The sequence below is a fragment of the Phaseolus vulgaris genome, chromosome 4 (assembly GCF_000499845.2).
Source record: "Phaseolus vulgaris cultivar G19833 chromosome 4, P. vulgaris v2.0, whole genome shotgun sequence".
NCBI classification, from domain to species: domain Eukaryota; kingdom Viridiplantae; phylum Streptophyta; class Magnoliopsida; order Fabales; family Fabaceae; genus Phaseolus; species Phaseolus vulgaris.
In genome coordinates, this window is record NC_023756.2 from 24,658,245 (window position 1) to 24,683,408 (window position 25,164).

The window sequence follows — 25,164 nt, forward strand, 5'->3', positions numbered from 1 at the left end:
TTTGGGTAGTAGTTTCTTCCGCTCGGGGGCAGGAAGAGCAGCGACAGTAGATGGGCCAACTAGCGGAGGATTGCCTTGGGCGGCGACGATTTCTGCAACGGAGTTTGGAACGGTTTGGGAGCCCGCCGCCAGATTGTGGAGTTTGGCTATAGAGCGCAGCTCAGCCATCCTATCTTTCCCCAACATCATATCTACACAGAGAAGTCAACAATCACAAACCAGTCCAATTCAAGCAGTTGATAACGCACAAGAGAATAAGCAGTGTGAGTCAATGCATGGACTAGCCAGTTAAGACTACGCGCGAACCAGAATGACAACATCAATATAAAAGACAGGGTGATGCGAATTCAAGGAAAGGGAACTCGGGGATGAGGGAAAGACAAACCTATATGAACGTTCAGTTGACCTTCGTGGAACTCGTAGGCAATGATGGAGGAGGTGGCCAAAGTTACGTTGGAGGAGGCAACTCCTTTCCAGAAGTTGCATAGGTCTTTGTCGAGCTCCCCCATCTTTTCTGGCCCTCTAACCCTCCTGACGCTAGTCTCCTTCTTTCCCTTGTTCACCCAATACAAGGGAAATTCGTCGAGGAGAGCGGGGTCTTGATCGTTGCAGCAGACGCGCACGAACTTCCCCTTCCAGTCTTTGTAGGATTGCTGGAAGATGGAGAGGATGGACCTCCCAGCAACCCCATTGAGGCTGACCCATAGACGATCGCCTGGGTTCTTGGCCTCGAACAGGTAGAGGAACACATCCACCGAAGCTGGATGTCCCAAGTGCGCACAGATAATTTGATATGCTCTGACGAACGCCCAACTGTTGGGATGAAGCTGGGCGGGGGCTATGTCAAGTCGGTCAAGAGCTCCCTCTCGAAACGAGTGAAGGGGAAGTGGGGCTTGACCTTCTTGAACATCGTGGCATAGACAAAGCAGAAGGGCTTGCCATTGCTCCCCTGGTCGTCAGTGCAGACGGGTTCTCCGGGAGGACAAGGATGAACAGACACCTTGTCATCGTATTCCTTGTTGAAAGAAAGGTGAGCTTTATCACCTTTCTTGAGGCGGAGGATGTCGACGTCGGTGTTAATGGAGGAGGTCTCACCCAGCAAAGCCGAAGTGGCCCATGGATACAACCGTTTTTAATCAGGGAGGGGCCTCACAGCTGTGCTGGTTTGAGGTGGAGTTGGTTGCGGTTGGTTGGGTCGAGAAGACGCAGGTCTCACGGCCTGGCTCGAAGGGATATTAGGATCCCTTGGTGGGTTGCGAGAGGAAGAAGGGTTGGCCCTACGAGTTTTCGTCGGAGGGTTTTGAAGAGATGGAGGAGGGTTTGGAGTGACTTTGGAGCGAGCCATCAGAAGAGCTGCAAAGAAAATGAAAAGGGAAGAGATGAGAGTTTGAAAACAGAGGGACCCAACAGAAAAGGAGAAGACAAAGAGGACAAGGGGGGCTCGTAGAGAAAGGGCTAGAGAACCTAAACGCAGGAAAAGGCGAAGCAAAGAACGAAAATAACCCACAATGTATGCTCAAGACAATCAATGGATGATGCAAACCGATTAAAATGCAGCAAATATCAGTGGGAGTGATAAAAAGTTACCTTTTGGTGATCAGAAGAGCGTTCAGTAAGATGGTGATCGAAGGAGACGAAGCATTCGTTGAAGCGTTTCAGGAGTTTGGAGTGAGGAACAAGATAATGAAACAGTGAAGTGGCGCGAAGTTTTTAAGAGTCTCGAAGAATTTCGAACGTTGCGAGAAGCGCAAACGACAGTGAATAATAGTCGTTGATAAGTCCACGTGTCAGTTGATAGGAGGGAGTTGGTGAAATGTCAAATCAGTAAATAGTGTTGGCGTTAGCGCGCAAAGCCACGTAGGTCGCCGAAAATTCAACTTCTTAGTCTTTTCGCTGGACAAATCACAGCTTAAGACTGGGGGGCATGTGTACCAATCATGTCACCGGGTGTGATGACGTGGACAAGAGAGAAGTGGGTGGTCAAGAAGTCAACACAAGTGCTGTTTGTGGTAGTGGCGTTCTGCAGTGTACATAGTCGGTTGTCGCCAGGTTGGTGTCGTCGCCGTGTTAGATAACGGAAGATCAGGTGGTTTGATATCGTTGCGAGAAGCACATCGTCGGATTTCCCAGTAAACTCAGTTGAAGCTGTTGGGGGATCAGGCGAGGAAGTTCAAGCGTGTGAGTTCAGTAAAGATGATCGTTACACCAGCATGAGGCGCGAAGGTTAAATGAGTTGGAGTAAACAGCTTGCTCCTCGACGACAGGATTCCCAGAGTGGACATTCGTCGATGGCGAGTTCCTCTCAGTTAGAACGTGCATGGCGTGGCAAAGAGGAATGTGGCACCTACGACAAGTGATATCACAGAGATGGTGTACTTTGTTGCATCCGATACTCCCCTTGTCAGGTGGCGTTCCAGAGCGTGTTGCGTGCTAGGTTACACCTTGAATAGGAGACTTGGTCGCACAACTGCAAGCTACTTAGAAATGGCGTTCAAGTTACCCCAACCCAGATGACGACACGTGTAGGGTTGGATGCTACCCGTTACTCCAACCCAGATGATGACACGTGTAGGGTTGGATGCTACATAGAAGTGACGCTCAAGTTACCCCCGCCCAGATGATGACACGTGTAGGGCTGGGTACTACCTGCTACCCTAGCCGAGATGATGACACGTGCAGGGTTGGATGCGAGACACGCATCCAAAGCGTAACTGCCTGGAGAGAGAAAAAACCTAGGTATAAAGGTAAACTGAACAGAATTTGCAGAGGTACGTTTCCATTACGGCTCATTGTTTTGGGTTGAGTGCACTTTAGTACGGTTCTACAGAGCATAGTTTTCTCTCAGTTTTTGGGTGTTCTTGTTACTGACTTGAGCATCGGAGCGCCACCGGCCACAGAGGCGCCATCTTGTGTTTTCAGGTTCTCAGAGAGACTATTTGTGGTGTGGACTTGAAGGGCACGTGGTGTCAAAGCTGGTGAGGAAGACCGTGACGAGGCATCGCTCTTGCGCTAGGTCAACCGACAGGATCAAGTAACATAGGTTTTTAGGCTTGTATTTGAGCCAATAGTAAAATAGGTTTAGTTAGGGTTAAAAATGACTAGTTAGGGTAACAATTGGGCTTCTTTGAGCCCAATGCAACCCTATAACGTCTAAGGTATATTAGAGGACGAAAATTACCTTGGCATGAAGCACATGAACGTTCGCATGGCAGCCTAAGAGTGGAGAGGATTTACCATGGAAGGTGTGTGCTCAATATGGAAAATGTTCTTGCCGGTTGACTCAGCCGCCGTTGACTTCAAAGGCAGATGGTGACTCCTCCTATATCCTGGTGGTTTCCACTCTCTCTTTCGGTAGCGGAGAGTGGCTCCGTTGAAACAAAGGGGGCCCTACCTGTTGATTGCACTCCGACGATCAGGTCAGTACTGGGCTAAGAAACAGTAAGTATGTAAAGCCGTTTCAGTCTTAGAAACGACGTCCCTTTCTAGGGTTCTTACCACCTTTATATAAGCTGTAATGTAGCTGAATGTACTATACACACCCCATGCATGATCCTCTCGTGATTTAGGTCTTTCTCGTATCTGGGTGTTAACTCATACTATTTGTGGGCCCCAGCTTATGTGGCCCATTATTACTGTCGGGCCACTGAGGTCCGATGTCGACGACTAATGTCGACCTCTTCTTCAGCCGAGGTCCGAGGTCTGGCCAGTGCACAAGCCCTCAAGCTTGAGTTGTAACTTGTTTTAGCGAAGAGGCTAAGTGGTCGCCCACGGCGACCTACGTGATGCTAGAGTGATAGGATGTGAACAGTGCACCAAGGTGACGTTTCACCATACTTTTTAATCAGTGTACACGTGGCAGGATCAACAACTAAGACTCGTTGCCACTTGCGCTTCTTCGTATATGTTAAACCCCTTAAACCCCTATGCTTCTTCACTGTTTCATTACTTCTGTTTATCATTTCTCGAGCATTTTCTTCTCTCAAAACGCTCTCTCTTCTTCCCCAACCATTGCGACTAATTGCTCATTTCTCGAGCATTTTCTTCTCTCAAAACGCTATCTCTTCTTCCCCAACCACTACGACCCTTCGAAACCTAATTGCTCAAAGGTATGTACTTTACTTTATGATCACCCCTGCTTTATGATTCTGATGCTCATAACATGCTATAACTATTCTGAGACTGTTTACATTTTCTGCACTTTACATTTTACGCTCTTGGTTCGCACATTCTCTATTTTTATGGATTCCTGAGGCGCACCATCTTCTTCCTCTAAACCTTCGTTTTTTCTTCTTCTTTTTTAGATCTTCTCTTTAAGATGGCTTAATCGAACCCTACTCCAACCTCAACTCCAAACTCAACTCCGAACTCAACTCCAACCTCGACACCAAACTCTACTCCAAAATCAAACCCCTCCCCTCTCCCTGCGTCGTCCCTTCACTCCCTTCGAGCGAGCCCTTCTCACTGAAGTAAATGTCGTCCGCCGCCCAACTACATTCGAACAGCTGAGCGTTCGTGAGGGCTTTCGCAATCCTGTGCCACTGCCTTGGCCATACGCCATCAGTGGACGTGTTCCTATACTTCTTTGAAGCGAAAAGCCCAGGCCAGAAATTGTGGGTCATTTTTAACGGAGTCACTGGGAGGGTTCTGCTGACGCTATTCTAGCAGTCGTACAAAGGTTTAAAGGGGCATTTCTTCAAGGTTCGATGCAACAGGACGGACCCTACCCTCTTGGATGGGTTTCCCCTCTACTGGGCGGAGAAATCTAAACTCAAGAAGCCCAAGTTCCTCGAGGACCTACCTCCACAAGTCCGGGAGGTGTGCGACCTCCTCTCTAGTCTTCAAGCACCGTTTAATACGGTTGAGCTGCTCAAACTTGAGTTCAGCCTTAACGCCCTTAAGGGTTATGTTGGTCCTTGTTTATCCTTGCTTCTGCTCATATTTCTTCGTCTGTGTAGCTAGTTAAAGTGGCCCTTCAACGCAAGGCTGCTCCTGGCCCTTCTGATGTCGATGCCTCTACTCCTGTTGCTTCTGCCTTAGGCCCTTCTGCGCCAGCCCCTAAAGACTAAAGGCAGAACGGGGTGGCTGAGGCCACTGCCATTAAAGACGAGGATACCTGCTCAGGCCTCGCTTTCAAGAGGAAGAGGAAAGTCGATGTTGCAGTGCCTGCAAAGTCATCTTCGGATGATCGCGCCTGTAGGGAACACCCGCCAAACGCCTCTTCCCCTCGCGACCTTATGGTACAAGAAGGTGGGGGGGAGGGGGAGAGTGGGCAATCATGGCGCGTCTTCTGTTGACTTGCCCGCCTTTCTCCAAAGGGCCCTTCTGTCCTTTCAAGATCAGGAAAGGATGGAAATCATGGATGAAGGCCTCCTACAAGAGCACACACCCAAGTGCCTTGGGGACTTTCTCTTTGCATCTAGTCTTACCATGACTAAGATGCAGAAGTTGAAGGAGGCAACTAACCAAGACGCCCTTCAGATCAAAGAGCTCAAACACCGCGAAACTGCCCTCTACTTGGAGGCGGCAGATCTCCACAAATATGAGATAGCGGTTAAGAAACTCCTCTTCAAGAAGTCCCACGAAGATCTGGGAGCCCATGCTAAGGTCTTGTCCCTCCGCACTGAAATTATTGTCTTGACGAAGAAGGCGGAAGAGTCGCAGGAGAAGATGGCTAGGCTCGAGGAGAAGTCATCCCAACAGGAGGAACGACTTGTCAAACTGGAGGATGAGCTATCCCGTAAGGACGAACTCTGCAAACAGACTAAGGTGGAGCTCATCAATGACGTTGTCGATGCCTATGCCGTGGGGTTTGAGGATGCCATGACCTAGGTTGCCTGTGTGCCCCCTGGGGTGGATCTTTCTCAAACTGGCTTGTCAAAGAAGATTGTTGGTGGGCAATTGGTTAATGCCAAGGAGTGACTCCTTCTGTTGTAATTATTTGGCTGCTTAATAAACAATTGTCACATGTAAATATATATATATATATATATATATATTTATATCTGCTTTCTCTTGAACTGCTCATTTTTGTTGTTCGCTGCTTTGTCTGTCTTGCTTAGTCTAACAACGCTTTAGGGCCTTTCTAACTTAGATAGCACGCTTCTTTACCGCTCGCTCTATCCTTTGTCAAATAAAGGTAAGGGAGATGTTGCTCCCGACCTTGGCACAGAAGGGCAAAAGGGATATTTAACTAGGAACCATACTGTTCTCGACCTTGTCTTACAAGACAAGGGACAAGTTCACTTAGCTGGACTCGACTTTTCCACACAGGGGTAAGGGATATCTATAACTGGGAACCATACTAACCTTGCCTTACAAGACAAAGAAGAGGTTCTTCTTCCTGACCTCGCCTTAACCGTATAGAGGCAGGGGAGGATTTTAACTGGTAACTATTATGTTCTCGACCTTGGTGTTCCCACACAAGAGGGAGGCTCACTAAGAACCATACTATTCCCAGTCTTGGTGTTTCTAACCCAAGGGAGATGTTTACTTTGCTTACTGATGTGAGTTGATTAGGAGATGAAACATCATAAGACACTTTCAAGAATTGGATCAAGATTCTACAAGCAATTCAAGAACACAACAAGAACAAAAAAACCAAATGGAAACCCATTTTCAGAACTTCAATCGATTGAAACAAGACAATGAAGCATATGAACCGATTGAAACTTCAATAAGAATATGTAAACCGTAAAGAACAGCAATCAAACACAAAGAAACGAATTAAAACAGAAACTAAACAAGTTCTACCAATTGAAACATCAAGAAAACAACAAAGAAATGTTTTAGAGTTTGTGATATGGAATGGGTATGGAAGAAGAAGATGAAAACTTGAAGAAGACTTATGTGGTTGAAGAAAATGGGAGTGATCACGCCACTTAGATGGTGGAAGGCTCCAAGATGAGTGGGGGTGCCGCCACTTGAGGATTCCCAAAACCCACAAGATGAGACAAAGAGAAGGAGAGCAAGTCTCACAAAGAAACCACTCAAATTCTAGAGAGTAACCTCACTTTCAATTTCAATATTCAACTTATGTTTACAAAAACAAGACTCCTCTTTATATAGGCATAGAGGACTGGTCATAAAAAGGTAAAAATACATGAAGAGTCATTTGTAAATGAAAAGGCAAGGCATATGAAAAGACAAGGTTGTTGGGTTCAATAGTGTTAAAGTTCAAGAGGGGGTGAATTGAGATTTTAAAACTTTCGCACATATTCAAATTTTATCACAGTACACAGAAAATAAATCTATTTATTTAGTAATGAACAAATTTATTTTTATATTGTTTATGTACTTTAACGCGTTTATCTCAGTTGAATGACTTCTGATTTTGAGATTGAGTTATATGATTTGCAGACAAATATCAAATTGATTTACACAAAATAAAGCTGAGAGCTCCAGCAGTTAATCACAATCTTTGAATACAAAATCAATGCTTGTTTTAAAACACTTAACAGATTGAGTTAACTTTCACAAAACATGAATTTCAATTATGTTTCACAACTCATACAGATCTACACAGAAATTCTTCAGAGGGTTTTTCCAGAAACACAAGAACAGTATAGACGTACCCAGAAAGAACAGATTCAAATACAATTGAATAGATTTATTTCTTGACACATTAGTTTATTCAGCAGTTTATTAAGTGCATGGATTAAGAGAGAATGAACACAAAACAATTATACTGGTTCACTCAAATGAGCTACATCCAGTCTTCACCTAATCCAAGGTGAAATTCACTAAACCACAATTCAAAACAATTACAAAAACCACTGTTCTTGAACCCTACAAGAACATGACACACTTTGCTGAAAAACACTATTCCAGCACACACAACTCTTCAAGAAACCCTATCAAGAAGAGTTTACAACCACACTTTACAACAAATTAAAGAAAAAAACGAATACACCTGTTAGAGAATGCAGAAATCTGCCTTAGACCAGTAGAACAGATTGCTCACACAGTGACAACACCTCTAACCAAGCCTTAGAACCAACCAAGAACAAACACACTTTGTGATTTGGAAAATCTTTCAAGAACTCATCCTAATCCTCTGAAATCTCTTATTTCTCTGTTGTAAAACTTGTTTTCTCAATTGTATGAACAACTTTTAAAAGCCAGAACAAACTCTCCTTTTATAGAAAACATTTTATAACAAACTTTCAAAAAATAGTTAAAGCTGTTACAAAAAGAACAGATTGAAAATAAAATGAACAAACTTATTTTCAAAGGCAGTGAGAGAATTTGTTATATGTAGGAGACTTAGTCAAACTCCCTGGTGCAAGGATAAAACGTGAAAAGCCTTTTAAGAAAACCATGGCACCAAACTAAAAAGAATATATTCATTTATAGAAGAACAAATTCATTTTCAAAACGATAACTGAAACATTTTAACAAGTGAAACACAGTCGTTTTGATGGAATGAAGACTTAGTCAAAATACTTGATGCACAAAACATGATTTTTAAAAACATTTAATCAAGGCATCAGTTTAAGAAAATAATCTATTCATTTAGAAAAGAACAGATTCATTTTCTATGCAGTAACGGATATTTTTGCAAAACATGTGAAAAACAGTTTCATAAAATTAGTGTTTGCTCTTATCACATGGTTAGGGATTAAGAGGTGAGTTACCTAGAAAAAAGCCTACTCTAAACAACCTCTAATCTATACCTAAGACATCCTTAAAGCAAATGCAAACACTAAGGAAAATTACACAATTGGCTTCATCAAACACATGTCTAGAAGGGGCAGCATCCATCTTCAACAAAGGTAAATGCCGCCCCTTTTCAAGTCACTTCCATATTCTAGAAAAGTGACTTTTCCTAGTACTTCCTTTCTAATGTTCTATTTAGAATCTACTCTAAAGATATTACAAAGAGATATTAATTGGCTTGGACCTCATCTTTTGAGAAGACTAATAAGAAGAACTTCAAATGCTTTGGGCATTGTCCATTTCTGCTATTAATGAGGTTTTTATTTTCTTGTTGAGATGACCGTTCAAGTGTAGCATCCTTGGTCATCTTTATGTATTTTTGGATCACATCACTTATTGACCTCATCATCCTTGCCGTATAGAGACAAGGGAGGATTTTAACTAGGAACCATCTCTCTCAACCTTGGCGTTCCCACGAAAGAGGGGGGTGAATTATTTAAGAGAGGTTTTTGAAAAAATTTCAATGTTTAACAAAATTCTTTATATGAATCCAAAACAGAAATCTGGTTAGCCAAGAATATAAGCAATAAAACAGCACAACAACAGAAAAACTATCGGTTGTTTATTCCAGTAAAACTTAAAACATAATTTAAATGAGTTTAGGGTAAGAGAGAGATACACCAACAATTTATACTGGTTCACTCTTAAGCCAAGAGCTAGATCCAGTCCCCAGAAAACCACTGGGTAATCCACTAAGTAATCACACCAGATTACAACACACAAACCACCAAAGTAGTGACCTTGAACCCTTCAAGAAACACACTCCCTTTGGCAAAACACACCAAGAGTATTGATCTTGACCACCTCAAGAGCACACAACACTCCTTGGCAACACAGCACCAGAAATACAATAGGTTGAGAAGGGATTACACTTGTTTACAGTACAAACTGAAATCAAATACAATTGCAATCCTATTCCACTCTCTTATAAAACCCAAAGCTTGATGTGAATGTTCAAATCTTGAAGATCAACTTTGTCACAACTGAAAAACTCAAATCTATTTCTTTTTCTTGTTTGAAAACATAAAGAAACCATTTATATTTTCCAAAGTTTGGTCAAAGCAATTAATGAAGAAGGGTATTCAGTTGGAAATCATTTAAAGCACATTCAACAACCAAAACAAAATTTTGTTAGGATTTCCAAAGAAACAATCGGTGGAAACCACGAAACAACCGATTGTTTGGTTTGACAGTTAAGTCAACCAAACTAAAACAGTTTTCAACCTTTTTAAAAACTCCTAAGAGTAAAACAACCGGTTGATTTGACAAAACAACAGGTTGTTTTTCACTTAGTTGGAAAAACACTTTATTTTCTAAAAGGTTTTAAATCACATAAGTTTTAGATTCAACAAAGGAGTGGATAACATTATATTCTACTCAGATCCCTCCTTAAACATAGCAGCAACACAAGTCTTGCATCAAACACATAGGATTTGGATTCTTCAAAGCACTTGATAACTCTTGATCAACATGTCCTCTGTCTGCCCCCTTGCCTGAACTGGTGAGCTTGGCTAGCAAGTCAGCTTGGGCATTCTCTTCTCGAGGGACATGTACTAACTCGAACACCGCAAAAGTCTCCTTTAGGATTTGGACATACTGTAGGTATGCGACCATCTGGGGGTCCTGGCCTAGTACTCTCCCGTAACTTGCCCCATTACCAACAAGAAGTCACTCTTTGCCAACAAACTTTTTGCCCCCGTCTCTTTGGCTAGTAGTATTCCAGCTACGAGGGCCTCATACTCCGTCTGGTTGTTACTGGCCTTGAAAGCAAATAGCAGGGCCTGCTCGATCAGTAGCCCATTTTGTCCTTCCAAGATGACACCAGCTCCGCTACCCTGTTGGTTAGAGGATCCATCTACGGAGAGGACCCACCTGAAACCTGCTTCCTCTCGGTGTGTGGCTACCGAGGAGAGCTCTACTACGAAGTCAATATAAACTTAGCCTTTGATAGGTCCTCTGGGTACGTACTGCACGTCAAAATCTAATAGCTCCACCACTCAACGCACCATTCATCCTGCCACATCAGGTTTCTGTAAGACCTTGTGAATGGGAAGGTCTGTCATCACGATTACAGGGAAGCTCTGAAAGTAGTGACGAAGTCTTCGCGCTGAAAATACTACCGCTAGAGGCCTAGTACCTCACCTCAGGCCCTTGCAAAAATTTTCTCACGAAATACATCGGGCTTTGTACCTAATCCTGCTCCTGAACCAGGACCGAACTGATAGCCCGATTTGGGACTACGAAATACAAGCGAAGCAGGGTGCATAGTTATGGCTTGCACGATACTGGTGGGTTGGCCAAGTATTCCTTCCGCTTGATGAATGATTCTTCGCACTCCTTGGTCTAGACGAACCTACTATTTCTCTTGAGGAACTGGAAATAGGGATCCCTCTTATTTCCTCCTGCTGACACGAATCTGGACAGAGCGGCCATCCACCCTGTCAACTGCTGCACCTTCTTCACTGAGATCGGGTTGCGCATGGCTATAATTACAGCACACTTCTCATGGTTCACCTCTATACCACGCTCAGTGATTAGGAACCCTAAGAACTTGCCTGCCTCTACCCCAAACACACATTTTTCAGGGTTTAGCTTTAATTTGTACTTAGCGATTGTAGTAAATAGCTCTTCCAAGTCAGTGACGTGCTGGTCCTTCACCTAAGAGGTGACCACCATGTCATCCACATACGCCTGGACATTTCGCCCTATCATGGGCGCAAGTACTCTATCCACCAACCTCTGGTAGGTGGCCCCTGCGTTCTTGAGCCCAAAAGGCATCACTTTGTAACAGTAATAGGAGAGCTCCGTCATGAATGTTGTCTTGCATTCGTCCCTGGGACGCATCCGGATCTAGTTTTATCTAGAGAAAGCATCTAGGAAGCTAAGAAGTCTACACCCTGAGGTGCTATCTACCAGGGAGTGAATGTTGGGCAACAGGTAGGAGTCCTTCAGACAGGCATTATTGAGATCTGTGAAGTCCACGCACATCCTCCACTTCCCGCTAGCCTTCTTGACCAACACTATGTTCGCCAACCACTTTGGGTATTGGATCTCCCTGATGTGGCCAATGCTCAGCAGCTTTTGGGTCTCTTCTCTGATGACCTGACGCCTATCATCATCGAACTTTCTCCTCCTCTAGCGGACAGGTCAGACCTGTGGGTCCATGGTGAGGTGATGACACAGGAAATCAGGGTCGGTACCAGGCATGTCTGGGGTTGACCATGCAAAAGCATCCATGTGCCATGCTTGAACTTCTTGCCCTCGATCTCCCTCTCTAGCACTTCTTCTGCAGGCTCGAGTCCTTTCTCCCGAGCGATCTCGATGAGGGTGACCCCTTCTTCCCTTGGAGGTTGGATGGTGATTGCGCACACTCCTCTTTTGGTCTTGAGGTTGTTCTCGTAGCACCTTTTAGCCTCCTTTTGATCAGACTTCATGGTGATCATTGCTCCTTCAAGGGAAGGAAACTTCATCTTCATATGCCTCGAAGAGGCTACCTGATGGAAGAGGCCCAAGCACAAGCCCACATGCAAGCCCACCAAAGGGTAGATTTGGGCCAACCATAGAGTTATGGCCAAGAGGATCCAAGAAGACGTTCTTTTACATGTTCAAATGCCATAAACTCTAGTGTAGAGTAGACTTTAATTTCTTGTCAAAATTAGCATAGGAACTTTATTTGTAATTTTCTTAGAATTAATTTTGGCACCTAAAACACCAACCTAGGTAAACTTAGAGTTTCTAAAAAAACCTCTAAATTTACCAAGGCCGGTCTAGAAAGCCCATGGAGGGGGTGAACATAAAAACTAGACACACCCCTCCCCATGTGCTCATTTGTGCACCCATGTGCCATGTGCACCCATGTGCTTCACATTTACATTTCATTTGGCTAGCATTAGGGTTGCATTATGGTCCTCCTTAGCCTATAAAAGGAGGAGCCTACACCTTGTATTTTCAAGTTTAATTGAGTAAGGTTATGCTGCCATTTTTGTGCACAAGCTTTACTTCTCCTAGAAATCTAGGCTCTAAACTTCAATCCTTTCACCTTCTCCCTTGAGCTGGCCGAACCACTCAAACACCATACTCATCATGCACCTACAAGGCCAACACAACTCCTAGGAGGGTCTTGATCATCTCACCCATTGCTTCCGCACCTTATTTTCTACTTTGATTCAAGAAGAACACATGAAAATGCCATCATTTGGTATCAGAGCTTTTGGTTCTTCAAGATGAGTAGCTTGGTCTTTTAATTTCAGTTCTTCTTTATTTCATCTTTGTCATTTCAATTCCTTACTTGTCTTGCTGTTTTTATATTTTAAGTTGTTCTTGGTGTGCTTATGGAAGATCCAACCAAAGCACAATTGTTCAATTGATCTTGAACAAAATTCTGTGCAGCTTGTGATAGGATTCCTTACACCATTGTGTGGCTGTTTTTCTTTTAGGAAATTGAGTCCTTATTGCTTTCTTATAATTGCTTCATTTTATGCTTTGAGTCTTTATTTTCTGAATCTATAAATGTTGTGTCAAGTCATGTGAATCCATATTTGTCATCAATTCTTAGTAGTCCTATTTTTTGGCTTGATTGTTTCTTGTTTTTGGGTCTCTTTATATTGCTTTAATCTGTTGTTATTTTGATCCTTTGGTGCTTTTTATTTTTATTTTGAGTTCATAATTGTGTCTTAGTTCTTACACAATTTCCATTCTTACATTTCCATTGTGTTAATTTTGGTTATCTTGCTGTTTTCTTCCAGTTTTCCAGATTTCCCCTGTATCATCTCTCTGTTCTGGGCTGTTTTGTTTTAAAAAATATATTTCCACCCATAGGAAAATTCTGATTTTCTGGAAAATGCAAGTTCAAAGTGTTATAGAAAAGAAAAAAAAAGAATGAGGTCAAAAGAAGCAACAGAAAAAAAATGATAAATCTTACAAAATCAGAGTGCAAATCTTGAGCGCTCCAGCTGGCCTAACTGCACACCAAATTTGCAAAAATTATTAAAAAAAAATGGTGCATGCGTTTTAGGTGATTCCAAAGCCAAAATTTAGATAAGACCCTGAATTTTCTTGCATCCAAATTTCAGAAACAAATTTTACAATTACAGCTCAGCATAAATCGGGGAACAAACACGTTTTTCTGGCCCACAACATTTTCCAGTGGTGCTGTTTTTTTATTTGGTCATCTAATCTAGTGCTTTTCTTTAGGAATTCTTTTGTGTGCCAACCTTTTATTGAGTACCTTTAATTGTTTGCTTTAATTTCTTGAATCTCTTTCTAAGTTGTCATATTATAAATCCTTTTGGTGGTACTGTTTTCTTTCAATTAAATTTGTTTCTTGCTTTTGTTCCTTGACCTCTCTTTTTGGGTGCTGGAATTTAATTTCTCCCTTGGTGCTTATGTGCATGGAATTTGACTTGGTTTAAGGTTTAGCCCTTGTGAATAGGTGCTGGAAATTGGAGAATTAAAGCCATCATTCTAAGGAGAAGACAAGGCCAAAGCCGAAAACAAGCATTCTTGAAATAAACACTACAAACACTTGGAAGATCAACAAGCAAAGACAACAAGGAAGTGCACTAACCAAAAGAGGATCAACAAAGGGAGTTCTCTTATTTCCTTTGCAACTTGGTTTATTGTTAATTACCTTGTTAATTACGTTTTAGACGGTGAGTGTGTCTTCAAGGGCTCAAAGTGTCCAAGAAGCCTCACCTAGGGCCGAATAGTATAGCATTCTTGTTTAGTAATTGTTACTTGTTTGTATTTGCTTTTCTATTGCTTTAGTATTGACTCTTTGCATGAATATTTTGTTAAGTTTGTGATAAACCGTCTAGCTTTGTTGATTAGTTAGCTTGCATTGTTTTCTTGCATTAAAATCTGATTTCTCAACTTAATTGTGTTCCAAGTGGTTTACTAAGAGAAAGCTTTGTGTGAAGACATTGAGGGATAGTTTTTGGCTAAGGCAAAGGCTTGGTATTTAAGTAGTCCACTGTGACTCACCTCCCTTACCTGGAAGACTACCTTCTTTGACTTCCCTAAATTTTTCTCAAGGTAAAATACTTCTACACACAAAGCTTTAGTCATGTCTTCTCACTCCTCTAAATCTCTTAAAAGTGAGGTGAAATCCTTAAAATCTCTTTTGAAACAACTTACTAAGGATATTCAATCAATTTCATCTAAACAATTGGAGAATGAGATCAAAACTAATGAATTGACTAAAGCAAAGAATGAGAAGTCTCAATTTTCAAAAAAATTACATTCTCATGCATCTAGCACTAAACATCATGATTATCTTGGGGAAGAAAGTCTTAGGAAAAATGAATATCATCAACAATTCCCTAGGAGAGCTAGGAAAGAGAGACAAGAAAACCTAACCAAGCATATCTCTCACAATCAAGCTAGAGAAATTCCATGTTTAGAATACCTTGGCAATGATCAATTAGCATCTCAATGTTTCAATGAAAGATCTATGATCTTAAGGGACAAAGATGAGAATAGTAGCCAAGAAAAAGAAGCTAGTGAGAGTGAAGAAAATGTAAAAATAGAAAAGCAAGAGAAAACCCTTGGAAAACAAAAGGCGTGGGAGAAGAGTGTTCCTTCCCACAAGGTCATTCAACAAGAAGGAAAAGTTGAAAATACATTTGAAAATATACCTCTTGTTGAACAACCTAGCCTTACCTTTTGTAAAGGAACACTTGCAAGCCTAAGTGAAAAAGAAGAGTCTTTAAAAGAAGCTTGCATAGATAAAAATGAAATAGATTATTTCTCATATGTGCTAGGATATCACCAAGTGAATGTCAAGTTTTTTATAAGCATCTACAAAAACAATTTTTTATGTGAAGTAGGGCCTAAAGAAACTTGTCATGTCTTATTGAGACAACCATTGCAAAGTGTACAAATCCTTATAAACAATGGTTGTCACAACGAGACTATCCTTACACATAAGAGAAAGAGTCTTCATGAAGGAGAACTCATGGGACAAATTAGAGTTGATAAAACTCTAGAGCTTTTAAAAGGAAAACTTTTGTCCCCCATGAGAAAAGAAGTTCAAAGACATTACCTTAGGTACAATTCTTGTTTTCAAACTACACCCAAGGCAATGTCTCATGAACTCTATACTCCTTCACCTTTTGCAAATGATCCTTGGGAAGATATAAATTTCATATTAAAACTCCCTAGGACAACAAAAGGTTGTGATTCAATCTTCATGGTTATGGATAAACTCTTCTCTAGAGAAGTCATACATCTTCATGGTTTATCTTCAAGCATAGTGTTGAATAGAGTTCCAAATTTCGCAAACCATGATTTGAGGATTTCCTTTGGAAAACTTGCAACTAAATTGCACACTTTAAATTCTTATCATCCTCAAACGCATGGTCAAAATATATTTGAAAATCTAGCTCTTTCTACTATGCCTAGAATAAACATGAAGTGCACACACAACTCTAGAGGTGAGCAAACATACCATAAAGTAGTCCACAAAACTACTTATATTTCTACTTTTAAAGTTATGTGTGGGTTCAATCATCTTTCTCCTTTTAAGTTGTTACCATCTTCTATAGGATTTATGCCTAAAGAGAAAGTAACCACAAATGAACCTTTTAAAATACATAAGATGATTAGAGACCACACACAACCATTAAAAGAGAAACTTTGTCCAAGGTTGCCAAAACCAAAAGAAAAACAAAAATGGCAACCTAGTAAAATTAATTTGCAAACTAACACCTATGCCTTATTTGATTATTTCTATAGGTGGACGTTTGACCCAGGAGGACAAGCTTTGGCGAAGCAAGAGGCTGCTATCCGAGATCAAGTCTGAAGATCTGAGGATAGATCTTCTCAAAGAAGGAGGAGATGATGAACACCATCCAGCCACAACCATCCCCTAGCCATGAAGAAGAAGAAGCAATGGATTTGAGGATAAATCCTTTTCAAGAGGGAGGGGATGATGGAAGAGGCCCAAGCACAAGCCCACATGCAAGCCCACCAAAGGGTAGATTTGGGCCAACCATAGAGTTATGGCCAAGAGGATCCAAGAAGACGTTCTTTTACATGTTCAAATGCCATAAACTCTAGTGTAGAGTAGACTTTAATTTCTTGTCAAAATTAGCATAGGAACTTTATTTGTAATTTTCTTAGAATTAATTTTGGCACCTAAAACACCAACCTAGGTAAACTTAGAGTTTCTAAAAAAACCTCTAAATTTACCAAGGCCGGTCTAGAAAGCCCATGGAGGGGGTGAACATAAAAACTAGACACACCCCTCCCCATGTGCTCATTTGTGCACCCATGTGCCATGTGCACCCATGTGCTTCACATTTACATTTCATTTGGCTAGCATTAGGGTTGCATTATGGTCCTCCTTAGCCTATAAAAGGAGGAGCCTACACCTTGTATTTTCAAGTTTAATTGAGTAAGGTTATGCTGCCATTTTTGTGCACAAGCTTTACTTCTCCTAGAAATCTAGGCTCTAAACTTCAATCCTTTCACCTTCTCCCTTGAGCTGGCCGAACCACTCAAACACCATACTCATCATGCACCTACAAGGCCAACACAACTCCTAGGAGGGTCTTGATCATCTCACCCATTGCTTCCGCACCTTATTTTCTACTTTGATTCAAGAAGAACACATGAAAATGCCATCATTTGGTATCAGAGCTTTTGGTTCTTCAAGATGAGTAGCTTGGTCTTTTAATTTCAGTTCTTCTTTATTTCATCTTTGTCATTTCAATTCCTTACTTGTCTTGCTGTTTTTATATTTTAAGTTGTTCTTGGTGTGCTTATGGAAGATCCAACCAAAGCACAATTGTTCAATTGATCTTGAACAAAATTCTGTGCAGCTTGTGATAGGATTCCTTACACCATTGTGTGGCTGTTTTTCTTTTAGGAAATTGAGTCCTTATTGCTTTCTTATAATTGCTTCATTTTATGCTTTGAGTCTTTATTTTCTGAATCTATAAATGTTGTGTCAAGTCATGTGAATCCATATTTGTCATCAATTCTTAGTAGTCCTATTTTTTGGCTTGATTGTTTCTTGTTTTTGGGTCTCTTTATATTGCTTTAATCTGTTGTTATTTTGTTTCTTAACAACAAGGTACCTGATGTTAGTAGTGTAGGAAGTTGTGCCTTCAGTGAAGGTTGTCCTCCACTTTACGTGTCCCTGCACTTCTACCTACTATCCCACGAAACCATACAGACAACCATCATAAGGCCTCAACTGGTCAGGAGACAACTGCAGTTTGTTGAAGGTCGACCAAAACATCAAGTCGACCGAGCTTCCCTGGTCAACAAGGACGCAATGCACCTTTCTACCCACCATCACTACTGAAATCACCACTAGGTCATTGTCGTGTGGGACAACATCCTGCAAGTCGGTCTTGGTGAAGACAAGGATGGGCTCAGGGGTCTGGTCCGATTTCTATGATTCTACTGTCATCATTCCCCTGGCATATTTCTTGCGCTGGGAGGCGGTGCACCCTCCTCCTGAGAATCCTCCAGCGATGGTGTTGATCTCTCCATGGATGGGCACCTCGTGCCCCTGATCTCCCACTAGGGCCGCTAACGTCGGGGCCCCTTGCGGCTCTTGCAGGTATTCCTTTAAGAAATTGTTCCTTACCAGTTCATCTAACTAGAATCTCATTGCAAGACAGTTGCGTAGGCTGTGGCCAAAGGATTGGTGGAACTCGCACCAAGCCTCTCGTTAGTCTTCGATGGAGACTTCAGCCTGTATGCCACGTTAGGGATGACTATCAGTTCCTTGAGGTCCATCCGAAAGTTGTGCCTAATGGGGGCATTCTCCTCACACGTGCCCTGGTTTGAGGCTTCCTTGCTTTGTACGGTGCTTGTGTTCCCAGGGCTTTCTTCTCCGTCGTGGCCTCATGCACCCTCATAGGCTAAGGACGATTGGTTCCTTGAGGTCGGACTAGGCCAACGCTACCACGTTTTTCTGTGACCTCTTCTTCTGCAACAATGTGGGCCACAACTCAACGTTTGATCTCGCAAAACGTCCTTGGGCGACATTTTATCAGCGAATCACTGAAAGGTCCTAGCAGCACTCCTTTCCTGAAAGCATGCACCGTCATGTCTTCATCCTTGGTGTGCAGCTTCACCACCAGTGCCCCGAATCTGTTTAAGAAATATTTTGTAAGAGGGGGAGCCCGATTGACAATGTATTGTTCTCTCAATAGTGTTGAGAATTGATCGAACGATGTAGTGTGCCCGTCAGGAAGACTGACGAACCAATCCAACACTGTGCCTGACAGCGTACTCATGAACAGCTTACAATGCATGGCATCGGAGCCTTCTGAAAGAATCATCTGAGTGTGGAAAGTTGTGATATGGGCCTCTAGGTCCTCTACACTTGTGAAGGTGACCTTCGGGCCCATGAAAGAGGTTGGTATCACAGTGTCCAAGATCGCGTGAGAGAACGGCATGGGGCGAGCCCTAACCAGCGTGGACGGAGCTCACTCATCCACCGTACGTTCCCCCACATCTTGCAAACTCCTGTGTAGTTCCTTGTTCGTTTTGCGCAACTCTTTGTTGCTTGCTTGTGACGCGACCAGGTCGACCTGGAAATTATCCTGATCAACTTTCGACGTTGCTACCACTTGCTTAAGGGCACGCATGGTCTCCATGAGTTGTTGCATGGTGACGTTGTCCCCTCCTTCTAGCGCAGCTAATCCTTGCCTCGTGTTTCTCATGTTGTTGGGTGCCTCTCAACACGATTGTGAATGGGACCTAGTTTTATCGTGCCTCACGGTGGGCACGAAATGTTCTCGCCGGTAGACTCAGCTGTCGTTGACTTCAAAGGCAGATGGTGGCTCCTCCTATCTCGTGGTGGTTTTCGCTCTCTTTCTGGGTAGCTGAGAGTGGCTCTGTTGAAATAGAGGGGGCCCTACCTATTGATTGTACTCTGACGATCAAGTCAGTATTGGGCTAAGAAATAGTAAGTATGTAAAGCAGTTTCAGTCTTAGAAACAGCGTACCTTTCTAAGGTTCTTACCACCATTTATATAGGTTGTAATTAGATCAACTTCCCTATCCCTCAAGGATCTTTCCTTAAGTGGAATTAGGGTTTACTGGTGAGGCAACTTGTGACGCGTTGCGCAAACTTAGCGCAGTTGCGACACAAGACTTGTCTCTTCTAAAGTGCAATATCTCTAACCGTATGGCCACCAGGGTACCAACTCATGTACCAGCGCTGCGGCGCCATCTGTTCTGTGGGTGCCCTAATTATTCACGTGCCATGCATGCAGTCTTTCCCTGGAAACCCCCCCTTACGGGCCTTAGCGCCTCCAGGGAACACTTGTATGTATCGTACCCGAATGTACTATACACCCCACATGCAGGACCCTCTCATGATTTAAGTCTTTCTCGTATCTAGGTGTTAACTCTGTGGGGCCCAGCTTATGTAGCCCATTATTACTGTCGGACCACCGAGGTCCGATGTCGACGGCTGATGTCGACCTCTTCTTCAGTCGAGGTCCGAGGTCTGGCAAGTACAGAAAACACGACTCCACATGGCACGTTTTCATTGGAGAGTTTTATTTTGAATTTTCAAAGTTTGACTCCAAAATGTTAAGTGTCTAAGAGGGTGACTTTACGAAATAACCGCCTTTTTACACCAAATATTTTGTTGTACGAAGGCAACTTTACCAAATAGTCGCCCTCTTAGAGAAATTTAATTTAAAAAATGCCACTGTGTTTTGTATGATAGCGTTTGACCATAAAAACGCCTTAAATGTAGAATCGAAATAAGTCCTTTTTGCACCAGTGTTCCCTTGTTTAGAATCTCTAGGATATACACCTTGATCTTTTTCTTCACTTTTTCCAAGTGATATGGCCCAATCAACCACTCGCCCTACTTCTCATGCACCTTCAAGGAAACCATAGTTCCATTGGAGTCATCCTTGTCTGCTTCCTCTATCAAGCTTCCGCACAAGTTCACCAAAATTCAAGAAACCAATTCAGAATGAAGGTTGCATCATTTTCTATACCAGCTTGTAACATAACCTTTTAACTAGATTCCTTATGTGTCATACTCCACTTCCTGTTACAATACATAACTTTCCAGTCTTGAAGATGGAGTTAACGTAGTAGCATAAAAAATGAATACATGTATTGTACCGACCAGTCCTCGGACTCGGGCGTTGACCAAAAGTCAAGGTGGGACCCCGAAGGCAGGGCCAACTGAAAGGTTCAGCAGGACAGGGAGGAGTCTCGTTAGGCTCACGGGTAAGGGGCCGAGGAGGGGGCGGCATCGAGGCATAGCGTGGAGGCCTCGGGCCTCGGCACCCCAACAGTGAAGATGGACCAAAAAGGTGGTTTTCAAGCCACATCCCAGTTACCAGTAAGGAGAGGCCTAAATCACAAGAGATCCGTGCATGGGGTGTAGGGAATGCGGTAGTACGCACCACCATCAAAGAGCCATTGGGAAAGAAATGACTCATAAAGGTCACGTCCCAATGGTGATCTGCATGCATGGCACGTGACTGGGGCAGGGAACGCCCAGGATGAATGACCCTAGAGATTGGGCGTATGAGTTGACGCCCAAGTGGTCATCCCACACCAGATGCGCTTCAACATGGCAGCCTTACGCACTAAGATGGCCCTAAGACTGGGTGATAGTGTCGTGAAGGCACGCTTACAGAATGCTTAAGTCACAGTGAACCAGAAGGGCAGAGGGACTAAAAGGTATATTAGGGTAATCACAAACATAACAAGGTACATTTTTGTTAGTACGCATTACACATTTCTAAGAGAAGCAACACGGTGAGAGAGAACACACACAGTGATCTCAGTGTTAGAGTTTGGTGTTCATTGCCCGAAAGACTGACTTTACCGTCGGAGTACAAACGGCTGCGAGGGAGCCCTTTGTCTCTTTCTTTTAAGGTGATTCCGGTGGAGGAGAGGAACGTAGGAACGATGGGTTCTTGGACGCGATGTCAATAGAGACGCACAAAGACGTTTTGGTCAATCGGCAGGAACATTTGGCGCCCACCGTGGGGCACGTTCTAAAACATCTGTCCCAACCACAAGAAAGGGAGAAGAATCGTCAAGATTCACCAAGATTCGTCAAAGACTCATCAAGACACATTCAAGAATGAGGAATACAAGGAAAATTTCTACTGCACCAGTGGGAAGTGAAGGTTTGACCCTACAACAGGTTATGGAGATGATGCAGGGCCTCCAAGAAGCAATGGCAACGTCAATAGCTGACCAGGAGCGTATCCAGATGGACCTGGCTGCATCGCAAGCAAGAAATAAGGAGTTGCACCACACCAATGAGGAGTTGCGGCGCGGGTTGCGAAACCAGGCAAGGAATCGAGAAAGAGAGGAGCATGAATGCTACCCCTCCCAGGAGTTCCCCATGCCTTTTTCGCAGGCGATTATGGATGCGATGATACCAGCCAGGTTCGTAGGGCTGAAAGCCACGTTCACTGGGATGGAGGATCCAGAGGCTCATCTCACAACTTTCCACACACAGATGATGCTGGTTGGTGGTTCTGACGATGTAAGGTGCAAGTTGTTTATGAGCACGTTGGTAGGGACGATGATGGACTGGTTCATTAGCCTTCCAGACGGCCACGTGACCTCATTTGCGCTGCTGTCGCAGTTGTTCAGGGAGCAGTATATCGCGAATCGCGCTCCCCCACCCAATTCTTACGACCTCTTGTAAAGGTATTCTACACTAACCTTGGTTTTGATGGTACTCACTTGTTTCTCATGTCAAAGGTGTAGATATGATTATTACAAGTGAGGTATGGTCTGTTGTGACCGGGCTGAGGTCTTATGGACTAAGAATCAATAGGGGAAACCTTGGAGTTGTGGAAGATTTCAACAAAATCCAGTTTCACAAAAGTTGTCTCAAGAATCCCCACTCCAAAGTGAGGAATTTTTCTGTTGGAGGGTTGAAGCTTGATGAAAGGTTTGTTGCTTTCATAGTTTCATGGATTCTCACACCTAAGGGGAGCAACCATTCAACTCTTTCTGAAGAAGATCTTCTCATGATCTACTGCATCATGAATAAAGTGAAGATCAACTGGATTCACACTATCAAAGAGCATATGCAAAAAGCCATGAGGTTATGTGACTTTCATTATCCTTATGCTATTTTGATTTCTAAGTTTCTTCACTATTTTGAAGTGGATATAGAAGGAGAGCTAGCAGAAGTTATCAAGCCCTCTAGTGAAATCAATAGTGGATCCCTAAGCAAGATGGGGTTTACTAAGATTGGTGGAAGATGGGTAAGAAAAGATGGTGATTATGCTGGACCAAGTGGAACCAATGAAGGAGATGAAACTGAAGAGCTAGCAATGCAAGATGATCCTGCTGCAGGAACTCACGAAGGAATGCATCATGATATAAATATGGAGGAAAGGATGTCAAGCATGTCATCCATTGAAATGCAAATGCTTAATAGAATGGACACCTTTGCTGACAATCAAAGGAACCTTTATGAGATGTGCGAATCAAGGTTTACAAACATGGACACAAGGTTCTCTACTCTAGATGAACAGATTGAAGAAGTTCAGAGGCAGATTTTGGAACTGCAATTTCAAAGGGAGGATAGCCCTTCTTTTTATCTTAAAAAGTTTTAAATTTCTTTTATGTTGTTTTTTAATCCTACCATTTGTCTATTTGATGAGACAAATAGGGGGAGAAGTATTGGGATATTGTAATGGTCTTAATATTGCTTTATTACTTGCTTTTATAAACTGTTGTATCTATCTTATATATAGTGTGTATTTGTTTGGACTAGACTATTCTATGTTTGTTCAATGATTGCAGGATTCAACAGATTCTAAACAAAGAACTTTTCTAAAAGTATCCCACAGATTTGTCTCCATCAAATAGGGGGAGATTGTTGAAGATAGGAAGCTTTGATGTGTCAAATCCAAATGAAGCCTGAAGCTGTGTGATGTTTTAAGTTTAGGTTTGGGGTTTAGAATCTTTGTAAAGATCAGTTTTGAATCTCAGAAAAAGCTCATTTCAAACTATTTTTAAAGATTAAAGTGTTTTTCCATGCAAAGGAAAAAACAACCGATTAAAATGTCGTGATAATTGGTTGTTTGTAACTTAGCTGGCAAAGAAGGATTTAAAACTGTTTTATAACTGACAAAAGCATTCGATCGGTTAAATCGTGGTTTTAACTGATTAAATGTAAGTCTTTGTAAACATCTTTTTGAAAATCTGTTTTAACTGATTTGGTTGTTTAGATTTGCTTCAACGTTAGCATTTCAAGTATTATAAATATGATTTTGATTCAAACATTTATAGAATTGATAAAAAAAAACTTTTGATACTTTGAGTTGAGATTTATTTGAAAGATTTCCAAAGCTGTTTGTGAAAAGGTTTTTCACCAAGTTTTAGCCAGATTGCTTTGTGCTTTGCTGTGGTTCAAAGAACTGATCAATAGGCTGCTGGTGTATTGTGTTTTACCAGGTGTTTTCTAATCCTATTCAAGTTCTTGTAATTGTTCATATAACATTATGTATAACTGTGTAAAATCCTGTAAAGTCAGTGGGAGTCTGGCTTGAGGTGGTTGTTGTGTGCGAAGAGGGTGAGTAGGCTTTGTGGGATTCAAAGTCACCTCTTTGTGTGTGGTGTTTGTGTAATCTGTGATTGATTGCATAGTGGATACTCAGTGATTTGACTGAGGACTGGATTTAGCTCTGTGATTGAGTGAACTAGTATAATCTCTGTGTGTGATTCTCTCTATCTCATCTCTCATTAAATTGTATTTTCCGTTGTCATAAACAACCGGTTAAATCGCAATTTTAACCGATTGATGTTCTGTTTTCAGTTTTTGTTTGACTATTGAATTGGTTTTCTAAACTGCTTTTCTGAGTTGTTTGTTAGAGCTTCATTCTAAGCAAAGCATTTGTGAAAATAGTTTGAAAACAATCCACCCCCCTCTTGTTGTAGCCATCAAACCTAACAATTGGTATCAGAGCAAGGTTCTTGAAAGTTACTCAAGTTTTTGATTTATGGGTTTTGAAAATCTTATGATGGCTGATAAAATGCCCTTTGGGGAAGGAACCTCAATAAACAAGTCACCTTTGTTTTGTGGAGTTAATTACCAATTTTGGAAAGTTAGAATGAATATTTTTATACATTCAATTGAAAATGGTCCTTTTGTACCTCAAGTTAAGAAAGATGATGTTTTAGTTGATATACCTTCATCTGAATGGACAGAGGCAGAATGTAAGAAAGTTAAGTTTGATTGGATAGCTAAAAATATTATAACATCTGCTCTAAGTTGTGATGAGTTTTTCAGGGTTTCACAATGTAGCTCAGCCAAAGAAATGTGGGACATCTTGGAGGTCACACATGAAGGCACAAATGATGTAAAGACTGATTTTCTGAATTGTTTGTTAGAGCTCATAATCTTGGATAAGAGCATGCTTTATGGCCATCTTGACATCATTTGTCCCTTCATGTGTGACTTCAAGAATGTCCCACATC

General features: G+C 42.1%; 1 protein-coding gene across 4 annotated transcripts in view; it reads left to right on the forward strand.

The window, feature by feature from the left end:
* The window catches only part of LOC137837475 (uncharacterized), a 41,350-nt gene extending 16,958 nt beyond the window's left edge, over nt 1-24,392 (forward strand). Inside the window, exon 3 of one of the 4 annotated variants that reach the window (XM_068646469.1) lies at nt 23,488-24,392. In XM_068646469.1, coding sequence (XP_068502570.1) covers nt 23,488-23,521 — 34 coding nt within the window. In that variant the 3' untranslated portion in view covers nt 23,522-24,392. Of the gene's footprint in view, nt 1-14,127; nt 14,287-23,487 lie in introns of those variants that run through there. The other 3 variants (XM_068646470.1, XM_068646475.1, XM_068646471.1) reach the window with 3 other exon arrangements.
* The last annotated feature ends 772 nt before the right edge of the window (nt 24,393-25,164 follow it).